General features: G+C 40.1%; 1 protein-coding gene across 1 annotated transcript in view; it reads left to right on the top strand.

The window, feature by feature from the left end:
- The window catches only part of DIP2C (disco interacting protein 2 homolog C), a 328,359-nt gene that overhangs the window by 191,182 nt on the left and 122,027 nt on the right, over positions 1-15,150 (top strand). Inside the window, exon 4 of the mRNA XM_026069254.1 lies at positions 1,295-1,405. Within this exon, the coding sequence (XP_025925039.1) occupies positions 1,295-1,405 (111 nt within the window). The remainder of the gene's footprint in view (positions 1-1,294; positions 1,406-15,150) is intronic.

Genomic DNA, 15,150 nt, shown 5'->3' with positions numbered 1-15,150 from the left:
ATAGTAATGGAAAGGTTTTTTATATTGTGTTTAAATAGAAAAAAATGAACACATTTCCAGGCGTTGTTTTGTTGAATCCAGTTTCAATTTGTTGGTCATTTGAATATTTAATTAATTATTAATCATTTAAATAATTTCATTAAAACTTTCCTACCATCAATCCTAAGTGCAAGAGGACTGTTTTACTTCTGTCCCTGTAATTATACAAAGTTTGTAATTATTTTTTAAAGGTAGAAAATAATAGAAAATAATAAATTTAATTTATTTAGAAACTTGTGTTACTCTGTCCCTAAGAATGTGCCTCTGTGCTGTATTAGACCTAAGTTGAATGAAGTACTTGCTGGGCTTGTTTAGCCAGGTTCTTCTATGGAAAAGAACAAGGTAGTGTGTTTTACCACTAAATATTATGGATTCAGGTTTACTTTCTTCTCCCATTGCCTATTTGAATTTTCCTGCATGAGTTTTTCMCTTTACTGTTCTCTGGAAGTTGGGAAGTAATGCTGGTTTCTAGAACTGTGTATATACAATGCTGCTGTCCTGCTGCTAGTGTCTTTGAAGCTGCCTCCAAGAAAATACCTTAAAAAAAAGCATGCAAGAAAAAGGGATGAATACAAGGTTAAAAAAAGGGTGTTTGAATCTTAAATACTGGAGGTCTAGGCCTGGCATACTAAGATGCTGCAGGTATATATTATAAAGCTGAGGTATTTACATTATTTTGCTGGAGTAAATTACTCTTTCAGACTTTGATGGTGCAGCTATTGTTTACTTTCTGGCCCTTGATAACTGAAAATACCTATAGATATTACAGAGTTCCCTTCCCCCTTCTATAGCTTAATATTGTGTTTTCACCAACTGGTATCATCAAACCACATGAGGTTTTATAGACACATATATAAAACAAACTAGCTAAGTCTTCTTAGGAATTGTTTGTAATCAGTTGCCAGGAAAGCTTGAAGATCCACTGCAATAATGTCCCATTTATTAGCACATTAAAATAATTCCTGATTACTACTTCTTGAAAGGTCACCTGTGTGAAAAAAAACACCAAAATTGCAGGTTGTATGCTCTTCTTATGGTGTGTATGATCCTGGAAACAAGGTGTCTTAAGCAGAGGCAGAAATATAACCACACCAGTAGAGCTGACCAGAGGGAAGCACTGTTTAATCAATTGAAATTACTTGATTTAGCAACTGAATATTCACTTTCTACTTCTAGTGTATGCTGAACTCCTCCTCACTGAGAAGTTTCTGGAATCCGGTCAGAATGAGCTTTTTTTTTTTTTTAATCAATGCAGGGGTGGACCAGGCATTACCACAAGAACGTCGAACTCCTGTTACTCCGTCCTCTTCCTCTCGATATCACCGTCGCAGGTCCTCAGGGTCACGGGATGAGCGCTATAGATCAGGTAAGTAGAACTGATGGCCACAGAAATGGAATGATAAATAGAAATGACTGGTTCTGTTCTTTGCTTTTTAATACAATTTTGTTTAAACTCTTCTAATAACTGCACATGGGAAAGATCCATTGTAGGAATATAAAGACACTGTCCAAGCATGCAGAGGCATCATTAGCAAAGCCAAAGCCAATTTGAGTTGAATCTGGTGAGGGATGTGAAGGGCAACTAAGAAGGGCTTCTATAAACACGTCAGTAGCAAAAGAAGGCTAGGGAAAATGTGGGTCTGTTGCTGAATGGGGCAGGGGACCTGGTGACAAAGGACACAAAAAATCAAGGTAYTTAATGCCTTCTTTGTCTCAGTCTTTACTGGTAAGACTTGCCTTCAGGAGTCCTAAGCCCTTGAGACCAAGGGGAAATCTGGAGCAAGGAAGACTTATTGTGGGTGGAGGAGGATCAGGTTAAGGAACATTTAAACAAACTGGAAATATACAAGTCCACGGGACCTGACAAGATGCACCCACGAGTGCTGAGGGAGCTGGCCAGTGTCACTGAGAGGCCACTCTCGATTATCTTCGAAAGGTCCTGGGGATTGCAGGAGGTTCCAGAGGACTGGAAGAAAGCAAATGACATTCCTATCTTCAAGAAGGACAAGGTGAAGGATCAGGAGAACTACAGGCTGGCTAGCCTCAGCTTGATCACTGGGAAGGTCATGGAGCAAATAATCCTGAAAGCCATTTTGAAACATATGAAGGACAAGAAAGTGATTGGGAGTAGTTTGCAGGGATTTATGAAGGGGAAATTGTGCTTAATCAACTTAATAGCCTTCTACGATGAGATGACTGGCTTATAGGATGAGGGGGGATGTATATCTTGATTTTAGTAGGGCTTTGGGCACTGTCATCTGTAACGTTATTATTGACAAATCATTGAATATGGACTAGATAAGTGGACAATGAGGTGGACTGAACCCTTGCTGAACTGCTGGGCTCAGAGGGTTGTGATCAGCTGCCCAAAGTTCAGCTGAAGACCAGTCACTACTGGTGTACCCCAGAGGTCGATACTGAGTCCAATATTAACATCTTCGTTAATGACCTGGAAGTTGAGACAGAGTGCACCCTCAGCAAGTTTGCAGAYGATACCAAACATGAAGGAGTGGCTGATACACCAGATGGTTGTGCTGCCATTCAAAGGGGCCTCAGCAGGCTGGAGAAAYGGGCAAAGAAGAACCTCATGAGGTTCAGCAAAGGGAAGTGCAGAGTCCTGCACCAGAGGAGGAATAATTCAGTGCACCAGTACAGCCTGGGGGCTGACCAGCTGGAAAGCAGCTTTGCAGAGAAGGCCCTGGAGCRGCAAAGAAGGCCAGAAGTCCTTTCCAAACTCAACTATTCTGTGATTCTGTGAACACCACTGAATTTTATCATACTGATTCTAAYTTGGCAAATACCAGAAGAAAAATATTTAATTGGAACTATAGCAAGTTGGGAGCATGACTATGCTCTAAGTAGAAGCACTGACAAAAAGAAGGTAAAATTAATTTTAGAGCTGAACAAAAAGGTAAAATCTCATTTTCAGATAAATGGGATCCAAATCTCTTCATGATGTTGCCCCAGATATAACAAAATGGTGATTGGTTTATAAGCAAAAGAAAATTGAGGTTCTGAAACTTCTTTACTCCTTTGAAGGTGTAAACTGCATGTACTGCACCTTAACTGGATGAACGATAGGTGTGCCTGGGTGCTGTTTCAACCACTACAGGGACTGCTATAGTATGAGCTCCCTTCTCAAATGACAGCCAGAGGCTGGTTTGTCTGCCACAGCCTCTCTCGCAGCTGCAGGGTAAGGGGGCTATGGAGAGCAGCGCCCTTGAAGCACCGTGACAGAGGAACCCTTGCAAGCGGGGAGTTACGAGCCAGAGGACGATGGTTTTGGGGGACACAGAGGAGCYGATTGTGGAAGTTCTGGATTGTGTTGGAGGAGAGAGACACATCTTGCTGGAACAGGCAGACGCATTGTGCTGACACAACTGGAAAATATTGTAGAGAACTCCTTACTAAACCTTTTGCAACATATCACTATGTCATTCCACTAGTCAAAGAGCTTGCCAGTCCTACTTAAAGGAAAATGAAACAATAAATGTTGGCAAAGAAAATTAATGTATGTCCAGWTCCTTCTGATAAATTTGAAAACTCCTTTCTCCCCTCAGAAACCTTAGGTTCACACAGTAGATGCTGCCAGTTTTTCTTTGAATAGCGGTCATGTGATCTGCATAATAATTCCTTGACATACAAACTTCTAGAAGCTGCTCTCACATTGTACTAAAAATTGTCTGATTTCTACCCAGTGTTTTGAAATAGGTACAAATATTATTCTTGGAATTGTCTAGCTTATGGGCGTGCAACCCATGATCCTCATAACCCCAAGCCCTGACTCTTGTGAGCAGTTGTGTTAAGAACACTTGTATTTGACTGTGCATTGAAAGTGGTCTCCTTGAGCTACACTTGCCATTTGTAAACATAAGATTTTGTGTCAGTCTGGGGATGAGGGGTAGGAGACGTCATGCACAACTTCCCTGTGTGTCTCTTCTGATACCCCAGGAGCACTCTGAATTGCTGTTGCTGCTTCTTGGTTTCAGTTGCTGCTTGCTGCCTTAAAAGGAAGGCATGAGAAAATAATTTAATTACTTCTTCTTAGGGAAGCAGTCCAGAGGGGAAGAGCTGAAAGATTGTCTGCCTATGTTATATATGATCTATCARTCACTGTCAAAGTGCTGAATTCTGCCTCTGACTGACCCATCCTTATGACCCTTCCCCTACTATTCATTCCCTTTTCGAACAGCACCTCAGTTTTTACATGTGKTCAGAAATACACACTTGGGTACAGCTCTTCAAACTAAGCCGTTGCCCCTTTTTACCTCGGGCCTTCAAACTCTCCTTTGCTTGGGTGACTATGAGCCCTTCTCCACTGTGGCTCACATGCTGATACCATAGCTTACCATGCTGATACCACAGCTTATCGTGCTGGTTGGTTTTGTCTCATTGTTGTGTGTGTGCTTGCAGGTGTGCAAAAGGCCTGCTTTTGTATCTGTGTATCCATTTATTGTCTTTATTCAAACAATCCCTGGCTTAGGGAATTTAAAATCTTATTCTGGATATGTTCCGTGAATAGCACATAAGGTCCTGGCTTAGGAGTAGGGCTAAGCAGTGTAGTAATATGTATAAATAATAACTGCACAGATTGTGTTGATGAGAGGAAGAATATGGAAATCAGTGCAAAGGGTTGCTTGTTATTAGGGAAGGAGTCTAATCTTAGGAGAGTCAGGATTATGCTGTAAATTTTGATCTCCTTTGCTGGTCTGAAAATATCCTTGGTGTTAAAACTGGAAAGCTTGACAGTATTGTTGGGGCTTAAGGCAGGGCTTTGCATTCCTACATTGATTGCTGTATAACGTGACGCCTCAGCAAAATAAGCCCCCGAGCTCTCCAACAAATTGGTTTGAACAGCTACCAAGTCTTCGTTCACTCAGACAAAAACTATACATAGCAAATGTCTGCAGAAGTAAGTGTAAACTTGCATTTCAGTTCTGAAAGTTTATCAAATACATCATTTTCTTCAGATTTCATTTTTAGGAGCTTTGCTAAGATACAATGCAATGTTCCTATTCTAAATTATGTTTTCCCTTTCTATATATTGCCCCTGTGAGATCAGAAGTCCATTTCTGTCTCGATCTGATAAATCATACTCTCTTTTACTGCAGTTTACGAAGTTTTAAGTCAGATTTCTTCCTGGTTATCTTGTCTTCAGTTTCAGATTTGCTGCAGTTAGAAGCTTTTGTTTAGCTTGTTGTTTTGCTGTGCTTAATACTTCAGCATCTCTGCTCTAATCATAATACAATTATTAGATCCTTGCTGTTACCCAGTTTCAGTGCTTGTTATCATATTTGGCGCATCTTCCGGAAAAAAGCCCAAAACAAAATGAAYGTGCAGTCTTTATCCAATAAGTAATTCACTTCTAGGAAAACATTTCCCTTCCTTAGTTTTTGCACAATTTATTTCAATTAACATGTGAAAACAAATCCTCTACTCCAACTCTGATCAAAGTCCTGTTCTGCCTCTCCTTTGTAAGGTTTTCCTAATTGGAAACCTACTATCCTGCGAGTCATCCAGCTCTCCTTCCATGCCTTTGCTTTTTACATAAATTTAGATGTCAGCAAAGATTGTTTAATGAACTCTCTTTGGAGACTCAAAATCATTGCTGCCACTATTATCACCTTCAACTTATGCTCTTTTATTATGGAAAATGTCAGACTGTGACATTTTAAATCCCTACCTATTTTCTCACTCCAGTCTTTTTTATTATTATTATTTCATTAATGTTGTAAGAGAGTTTTTCAGCACTATAACTTTGAAAACCTGATTTTCAGGATTTTTATCTTCTAAATAAAACTGACTTTGAGTTTGTGGAAAGTAATTTTTTTCCTAAATGTTTCTGGTACATTTTGCATATTTAAGATGGTTTGATTTTAGAATTCAGCCTACATTGAGAATTTAAATTTAAATTTAAATTCTTTAAAACTGGAAAGGTGGAAACATTTCCTGGCTACTTCTTTTTATACAAGGAGTGATATCGAAATCATAATGTTCCAGAATGTTAGTTTCTTTGATGATTTCTCAGATGTCTAAAGAAATAGGTAAATTCTGTAATGTGGTAACTGAATTAGTGCAGAGTTGAGCTATGTTATCTGCCCTGTATAAATTTGGCAGCTAGGTTAGCTAATGTGAATGAGCAGTAGTTAATTCAAAAGCACTTCAAAATGGTTTGTTTACTACAAAGTATAAAAATTCTCTGAATCAGAATCAGAAACAGGATTTGAAAAGGTTTGCCAAATGTCAATCATGGCAATGATTTTCTCTTAGCAGCTGCTGTTCCTCAGCCTGTGCCTATACTAGAACATTATCTGGGGGCTCAAGCTGACACTGAAGCCAAAATGTTCATGTAGGTTGGATCACTATTTCTGCCAGGAGGCTTTTCAGGCCACTGGCTTTTCAGGCAAGAAAACTCTGTCACAGAGAAAACTGGCTTGTCCTTGAGTTCTGCCTCTGTGTGCAGAGGAGATGTTGGCATCTGGCTCGATCTGGCTCAAGTTACGTGATGCTGCAAAATCAAGCACAGCTTTGAGTACAAAGTTAGTAACGGTCATGTAGATGTAGCCACAGCTGGAGATACAGCTTCATTTCTTTAATGCAATCTCAAAACTTGGTTTCTCGGCTACTTTTGAAAGTGGTAAACCCATGGCTTTGGTATGTTGAACTGAGATCAGAACAACAGATAGGAATTACATAGTGGAGTAAACAGGTAGGTAACCTGAATGGCTTAACTTTCATGGTCTCATCTGAGAGACCATGTCTGACTGAACTGTATTAACTCAGTAAACTACCAGGTTTTACGGAGGATGTTTGTTCTACATGCCTGCTTTATGGTCACTAGAGACTATTTATTTCCCAGTTTACTAGCATGAGTTCAATTCCTCACCTGCTAACATTGAAATCCCTCATAGTAGGTCCAGAAGCTTCTGCCACCATTATTTAAAATACCRTAGTATCGGCTGTCCTGCTTTTGGCAGAACAGTCTTACTGATTTGGTCCTTACAACAGTAATTTGTGACCTATCCACAGTGGAGCCCTGAATTAACACTGCTACTTGAGTTTGACCCAGGATCTGTGGTTTTCTGCTCTGGTTGTGTGCAGTAGAGCTGAGCTCTACTGCCACGTAAAGGCTGCAGCACAGTACAGCAGTGTCTGCTGCTGTGGCAGTGCATCCCAAAATACCCCACGGGTAATCTGGGCAAATCCTCTGAATCAGAAAACTTTTTCTTGATCAAAGTGAAACCYCTTCAGATCTGTGTTTCTTAACCAGCCATGACCTCCAGGGTTCAGAGACTAACTCTCTTTCAGAGACCTTCAGCACCTATTTTATCTCATCTCCAGAGCCCTCAGATGGGTGTTCAACACTTGGAGAAATGAAGAGTCAGGCACTCACAAACTTTGCTTTCCCAAAGGGAGACCCCTGTGGTCTTTAGATTATGGCAGAACAAAAAAAACTCAGTTCTCCATCCCAATCCTGAAAACCGGAGCAACTTCTCATGTGCCAGAACCTCTCTTTTACAATTTCCACAGCCAAATTGCTGCTTGTCAATAGAAAAAAAAATGGATTACTTAAGTACATAAAAGCATATGCTGATAAAAATAAACAAACTAAAGAATTCATCATGAAATGACAGACAATAATGTGTTCAAATGCACATGCATGTGTTAGGAATGAGATAGTGCCTCTTGGCGCTGTGATTTCTGCTATACACTTCTCATCTGATGGACAGCACAGGGCTTGGGCCAAGTTTACTGAATCCGCTGTTTCTCAAGGGGTCTCTAAGAGACCTTGAAGATGATCAGCATTGCCTGAAGCAAATGTAATGCTTAAGGAAAATACAGACAGTGARCTCTGGGAACTGAGTTTTCCAGATGTCAGCAATGATGTGGGAAGTAGCAGYGTAAGTGAAACTGTACTGCCTCGCTATGTCTAATGGTTCGGGCACACCCAGCTCGCTTGCAGCTCAGGCTCCCATGAAAAAAATGTTTTCACTTGGCTCAGCTTGTAAGTCCCTTTTTGCTGTTCTTTATCCCCAGAACAGCTGTCATTCCCATTTTACTCTCCACAGAGGTTTGCAGAACTTACTGGCTCTGTGTCTTATGTGTGACATCCTTGTGCCTCATTTCTGAGGCCTCCTTCATTTGTTAAGAGCCATTAACCTAGAGCAAAGAGCAGCAAATGAGAGCACACGTGCTACAGGCACCAAGTGGACAGATTTTAAAAGGCACACAGTGGACGAGCATAGGACTGGGAGCTGAGAATTAGGGTATTTTAACGAAGACCATATGTGAGAGACAGCATCCCTCAGCTGACAGTGCAAAGGGAAGACACTGCTGGTAAGGTGGCTGTGGTACCTTGACTCCTGGAAGGAGTATATCCCTTTTCCCACTGACTCTTGATGAATTTCTTCCTGCACGTTTACCCTTCTGAGATGAGAAAGAAAAATCGAGTCTGGTGCACCATTCTTGGAGGGCTGCCAACCCCTGCCCTAGAGATTCCCCTGCTGGGGAGAACAGTTCATTTTCCAAGCTCACTCAGCCCTTCTTTTAAAAGACATCTTAATATAGGAGGTTTTTGGAGATACTRCCAAAACAAATGCATCCTAACTGCAATTCTCTCCTGGCTCAAATTCCTGAGCTACCTTTCCCACACTGTGGTTCAGCAGGGAAAAGACAAAGCAGCTTACWGTGAGTATGAGATCATTAAACTTCAAATCCTCCCAGGATCAGTTTCAGGGCATTTGAAATAAGGGAGCTAGCAATGAAAGAACATCCCCTATAGACCCAAGTCCTACAGGAGCTGGCATCAGACCCGAGGTAGTTGAGCTGCTCTGCTGTAACTACCTAGGTACAAGCTTTACTGCGTTTGTTCTTATTTACCATGAGCTAAGTGTCCATACGAACTATAACAAGGGGTGCTGACATGTTGCGTGTTTACAGCTTACCTCATGGTAATTTAAAAATATGTTGTTAGTTTGTATTTTGCATATGTTATGAAAAGTCATTCAAGATCTCACTCTGGAATCTTTCCAGGGCTTAGAAGGAAGAAATTAAAATAACAGACAAAGAGGAATTGCATTATGAGAATATCAGAGTCTTAATGCATGGCAGGAGAAAGGATGGAATGTCAAGATTTRAGGAGTTATTTTTGTTGAACCACCACCATGTAACATTAATCCAGAGAATAAAGGAGCAAGAAAAACAAGTGAAGATACAAGAATTTACTATGTATCAAGGCAGGAGTGTATATATGTTTTAAGGTGGCTCATCATAAAACAAAGGATTTATTAACCCTTCGGGTMAGTGAGGGTACTTGGAAAAGTTAATCTGAAATCATTAACCTGGCTGCAGACACACTTACTCAGAAATAAATTCAACTCTTATTTGACTTAGCTTGCTTACAAACTTACTTTAAACCTACAACTCAGTCARTACAAAGAAAAGGTTGAAGAAAAACTTTTGCAAAGATGTAATTTATATGGTCATGTCCTTGCTTTTGACCCAGCAGAAAGCATTTTAAGGATAATTACAGAACTCTAGAGGAAAATTACTCAAATATCCCCAGAGAGGAACAAATAGAAAGTTGATATACTTCAGCTCACATAATAAGGGGGCCTGAGATGAAGTCACTATATGAAGCTTACTTCCAGATTGCATTACAAATGAGACAATAAATATATAGAGGGATGGAAATTATTAGTGGGAGGCCTGCATGTTTTGTGATTTCACTTATTAGAATTGATATAGTTTTAAATCTCAGAGTTTAGAGAAAAACAGTTTGAAATCAACCCTATCATAATATCCGAAGACTCCAAAATAAAGCAAAACTGTGCCTTTCAATAAAACTCTAGCAGTAGAGTCATAAAGAGTTCAGTCTTTGGTTTTTGCATCCTCTGTTTACATCATATAATGTCTGTGTTTTACAATCTGTCCTTACAGGTTTCCCAGTTGTCTGTTCAGCCTTTACCTTCATTGCACCCAGTATTATGGAATATCACTACTGCCATCCAAAGCAAGAAATGATAACAATACTTTTCTTCTTTAGAATTAAAATTTCTGAGTGCGTGAGAGCATGCAACGTTCCTATCTCCTTCATATGTGCACTGGAAGGTGGACAGTAGGACAGACAGTGCAGGTGCCCTGTAGTTATTCAGCAGCAGCTAAATGATGGTATGGCACAGYGTTTTGCAGAGCTCATGGAGCTAGGTCTCCTGTTCCAGTGGAATTTGTTTGCTGCAGCATCCTCCAGAAGCCAGGCCTTCTTCTGCAGCACGTTCRTGGGAGTACAGATGTAGGGTTTTCTAAGGCACTGACGTTTTGTTGTCATAAATTGTGCAGGTCCACAAAATTTGGCACCAAATTCATGAAAAGTCAACAGAACTTTGTCAACAGAAATCACAAAGCCTGTATATCCATGTATTAGGTCACAGGAAAACCTGAGGCCCAGTATATGTAAGTGTAAATATCCCAAAGACTGAAATCTATACACTTAAACTGTTTTTTTGAAATATTTATCTGTAAGCAATAGTTTCTTTCTATTAGTAACTTGTATAACCCCCACATAAATGAGTAGCTTATGAGAGCAGATGTTCGTACTTGCRGTAGGGTATTCACTATTTGTTGTGAATACCATTATTTTAGAATTAGTAGCACACCTGCTTGTAGCTAGAAAGAAATAAGGTGTCACACTGTTCAGGCTATGTGTTTTCCTATCTTAATGCCTAGAGATGTTGTAGAAGTATTCTGACACTACTTCATTGTAGCATCACCCACAGCAAAGGTCTGTTATTATATGGACTCACTTACCTTCACATTGCCAGGATGAGATGATTTTCCAAAGACTCGTCTGTGTTGAATAAACACAGYGATTTTTATGAAATCACTTGCCCTGAAAATACAGTATCTGCCTGAAAATATGGTCGGTACTGTCAGTCCAGGACAATCAAAAGACAAAGCCTAATTTTAATCTGTTCTGATGATACCGCATTTACCGTGTCTTACCCCATTTAGTACGTCCTGATTGCATTTCCAATAGATGTAGCTACTAAATTATCTCTAGCCAGAGTATTTACAGGCCATGTATTAGGAAATGAATTCTCAGTATATCCTTAGTTTCCATGGTAGCTACAACGAAGGTCTGATTAAACTCATAAAGAGACTTCCATGCTTTCAACTATTAGTTTCCTATAAGGCAGCAATTGCCAACCTTTCCTCTTTATAATTACTCTGTATATCATTGCTATACTTAGCATTGTCTTATCTAAAGTTTTCAGCCACAATTCATCTTTGATTTTGAGTGTTGGTGGATCTGAAAGGCTGTTTTCCTGTAGTACCAATTGCCTCCCTGTAATAACTCACAATTTGTTTTGATGCTTCCATTGCACCTTTTGTATATAAAGGCATAACTGCCCTTGCTCCTACCACCTCCTGCAAGCCACTGCTTTCTGCCTGTTCTTACAGCCGTTTTCCTTGATACAACCCCAGATGGCGGCCTCCCTGAGACGCAGACTTATTTTTGTTTTTACTCATTTGTTAAATGTCTGACTTCAGGGCTGATCCTCTACTGCAATATAAATAATACATAAATATGTATTAAATGTACATAAATAACCTCTTATTAAGAATCCTTTGGCATTCTAACCTCATTAGTGTAGATCACCAGCCTTCTTGAGCTTAATAATTTGCCATTCTGTAAGCGAGTCAGTTAAATTTGTGAACTATCCCATAAAAAGCARGGATGCTAAACCTTCTCAAAGTCCTCAGGCCAGTCCTGTTCCCAGTCATCTGATTATGGTAACAGGAATTGGTTACTACAGCAAAGGAGGAAAGATTGTTTCCAAAGGTGCAATCAGCAAAGGCAGGAATAGCTCTGGGGAGAGGAATCAGCAAAAGGAACAAAGAGATGAATGAATGAACTCAGATCACATCAAGGTACGTCTCCCAGCAGTTTTATTCCCTCGGGGATAAGCCTCCTGGAGGGGGAGATGGAAGTACCGTTACTTCAGATCTTTAAAGCAAGACTGGAGAAGATGCCAGGAATTCTATTAGATAGTCCTGAGTCTCTAGAGCAAAAAAATAGGCAGCAGCTTGTTTTCCATACTGGTGTGTTCCTTACACAGCTGGTGACTGGGTATCAAAAAAGTCCTTTTTTCTCATGGCAGGAAGATAAGTGAAGCAACGTATAGAAATGTCGAGGCTTTATAATTACAGGGAAACTGAAGATTCTAGCAAAAATAATAGAAATAATATGTTTTATCTGAAGCAGGGAGAAAGAGACTTTTGCCATCTTGATTCTAGCAATGCACAGCTATCTACATGCAGTGTAACATCTGGTCTTAAAAAGAAACAGGGCGAGTGGTAAATCAGATGCAAAAGAACTACCTGACACTAGTTGCAAGACCTGATTTCAGTACAAAAGAAGCTGTTTTTCTTTTGTTTCCTAAGGCATTTGATGCAAGAGGTAAGAGGAACATAGTTTTATAGTGTGGAAATTTTTAATATAATGCTTGCTGTGGGAGGAACACCCTGGTCCATGATCCATGCAGAAGTGACAGACAGATCCATGATCCGTGAGGAGGTATCACATTGCCTATGATATGTTAGACATTTGACATATCTATAGAGCAATGTGGCAGATACTGAATAGAGGAAGCCACTGAGGCTTTTTAAGCTCATATAGGAAGAAAAGCTTAACAACCCCTCCACATCAAGGAAGAATACAACTGTAATTTGTTGAATAGCTGTTTTTTGGKTTTTTTTGGAAAAAAGAAGAGATCCGAACAAAAARGAACAAATTGAATTTAGTGCTAAAAACTGCAAAAGTCTGTGGGAGGACTAAGAATATGCAGCATGTTTCAGATGTTTCAGTTACACTTAAAAGCCTTCAGGGACACTGTATCTAGCCCAAGTAAGGAATGGGGCATCCTTACTGAGGGGACRTAAGGGGAAGGGTAGGTCAGGATTATGCTGCATGCCAGACAAGGAGGCACACTTCAGAGGAGTGCTGGTCTAGCAGCTGCAGAGAAACATGAGATACCCCAGTATTGCTCCATATGTAGGCCAGGAAATGGCTGAACTTGTTCATCACGATTGCTCTCTTGCTTCACGAAAGGAAGACTGATTTCCTTGGAGAGCTCACCCGAGCCTAGAAAATCTTACATACTGTCTCCCCCAAGATAAATGGCTAGGACAGGGCAGCTTGTCATAGAGGGAACTGGCCGCTTATAAGAAGATATTAAGCGTATGTTTGCGCAAAGATGAGAGAGAGTATGTTTTCCAGAGAAGACTAGAGTGAAAACTCAAAAGAGGCTTTCCTTACCCCAGAGCCTATACAGACCAGATTGAAACTCCTGGCCAGGCCCTCCTTCTTCCTGCCAAATTCTGACTAAATAAAAAACATGCCAAAAGAAAATCTTATGTGTTGGGTCATCAAAAATGTAGGGAATAAATGGTTAAAGGACACTGTGATAAAGGGGATCAACGTAAGAAATCTGTAATTAACAATATTTCTCTCTCTCTTTCTGGGCTCTATTGTTTAACTTTGAATGAGTGTATCCATTCGCACTGTCCTATCAGCAGTTAATGCAGTTAATGCAGTTGTTTCTAACATCTTCTGTTACCCAGTTGCCCCTCTTCAGAAGAGGTCGCTCCCTCCCACAGCAGTGTCCCTGCAAAATGAGCAATCTCTGCACTAGTCCTGTGAGTCTCAGCTCAGCTCTCTCTTGCTGGGCTGTGTGCCCACTATTGAYCCTGCTTCTCCTGCTGGTTTGTTATGGTAGTGGTGTCCCATCGGAGCACCCTGCCAGTGCAGGTAGGATCCTGCTTTGTTCCACAGGAAAAGAACAGCGGGCTTGTTTTCTTTTCCACTGACCATCCCATGCACAGATGTGTAGAACATACAGCCACTAGGTCATACTGAGCATCAAAGCTAGGAGAGACTGAGAAGAGCAGGGAGTTCCTAACTACATGGGGTGTGCATTAATGTATTTTAGGGTTTTTTTATTTTATGTTTTTTTTTCCCTAAGGCTTTTCAGTTAATCAAGGTATACATCATTGTGCCAGGTTACGAGATAAACCAAATGAAAAACAGTGGCCAGGCTAAACAAAGCACCTCCTGGGAAACCCAGACAATTCCTCCTGCTAATAAAGAATTTACCCCCTCAGTAAACAAAAAATTTGCAATAGGATGAGAGTTTCTGATTAAGGAGTGCTGTGGCCAAATCCATGGGACATTGCTGTGGGATTCAGAGCTTATGGACCCTCATATTCTTGCCAACTTAAATTTCTGTATCTTTGTTCTAAGTTCTCACTTCTTATTTAACAGATTGTTAGCTTTTTGAGGAGAAAYTTTCTCTCTACTATGTGCTTGTTTTTACAGTTCCACTTCCTTTGTATTTCATTTACTGACTTTGCTTCCAAAAGTTTGTTTGCCCTTTCTATCCTGTCATAAGAAAGCAAAGGGAGAGAATAAACAAATAAGAATAAAAGGAAAAGCTGGGGACAGAGCTGGGTTGTCTTAAGTTTGCTAAGTATTACCAGGCAGCCTGTAAGAAGTACTTGTCGGTTTGAATAATGAACACCAGATAGACTGCAAGAGCACAAGTTAATTAGCTTTCCCAATCATGTCACTTTATCCTTTCCTGTTTATTGATTCCTTGAGAACAAAATCACGAATTGAATTCAAAGTATGGGTTGGCCCATCCAAAACAATGCAGGAAAATAAAAGATAAGGAACTGTACATTGGTTCCTACTATTGTAGATAGACATGGTGATATTTTATTCAATACTTTAGATTTTCTGTTGAGCCTTTCTTGTGAAAAAGCCAGGTGGGAACAGTAAAGATTTTGTTACCTAGAGGAGTGCTTTGAAGGGTCAGGACCCCAAATCATTTTATCAGCTGTAACAGTGTAGTTAGAATGTCACAGACTGCTACATAAAAGAACATTTCACCTAAAAGCATTTTCTTTCCACTTAGACCTGGGGCTTTTCAGAAGGCTTGAGTGCAACTACATCAAGGTTGAAACTCTGTCAGAAGTTTATAGAGGGTTAGAAATTGTAGCATGTAGCTATGAGGAAAGAGAGAAGAGGGGTTTTTTTCTTTTTTATTTTAA

Source organism: Apteryx rowi, unplaced genomic scaffold, assembly GCF_003343035.1.
Source record: "Apteryx rowi isolate R43461 unplaced genomic scaffold, aptRow1 scaffold_29, whole genome shotgun sequence".
In the NCBI taxonomy this organism is placed as follows: Eukaryota; Metazoa; Chordata; class Aves; order Apterygiformes; family Apterygidae; genus Apteryx; species Apteryx rowi.
This window is presented reverse-complemented; position numbering and strand designations above follow the sequence as displayed.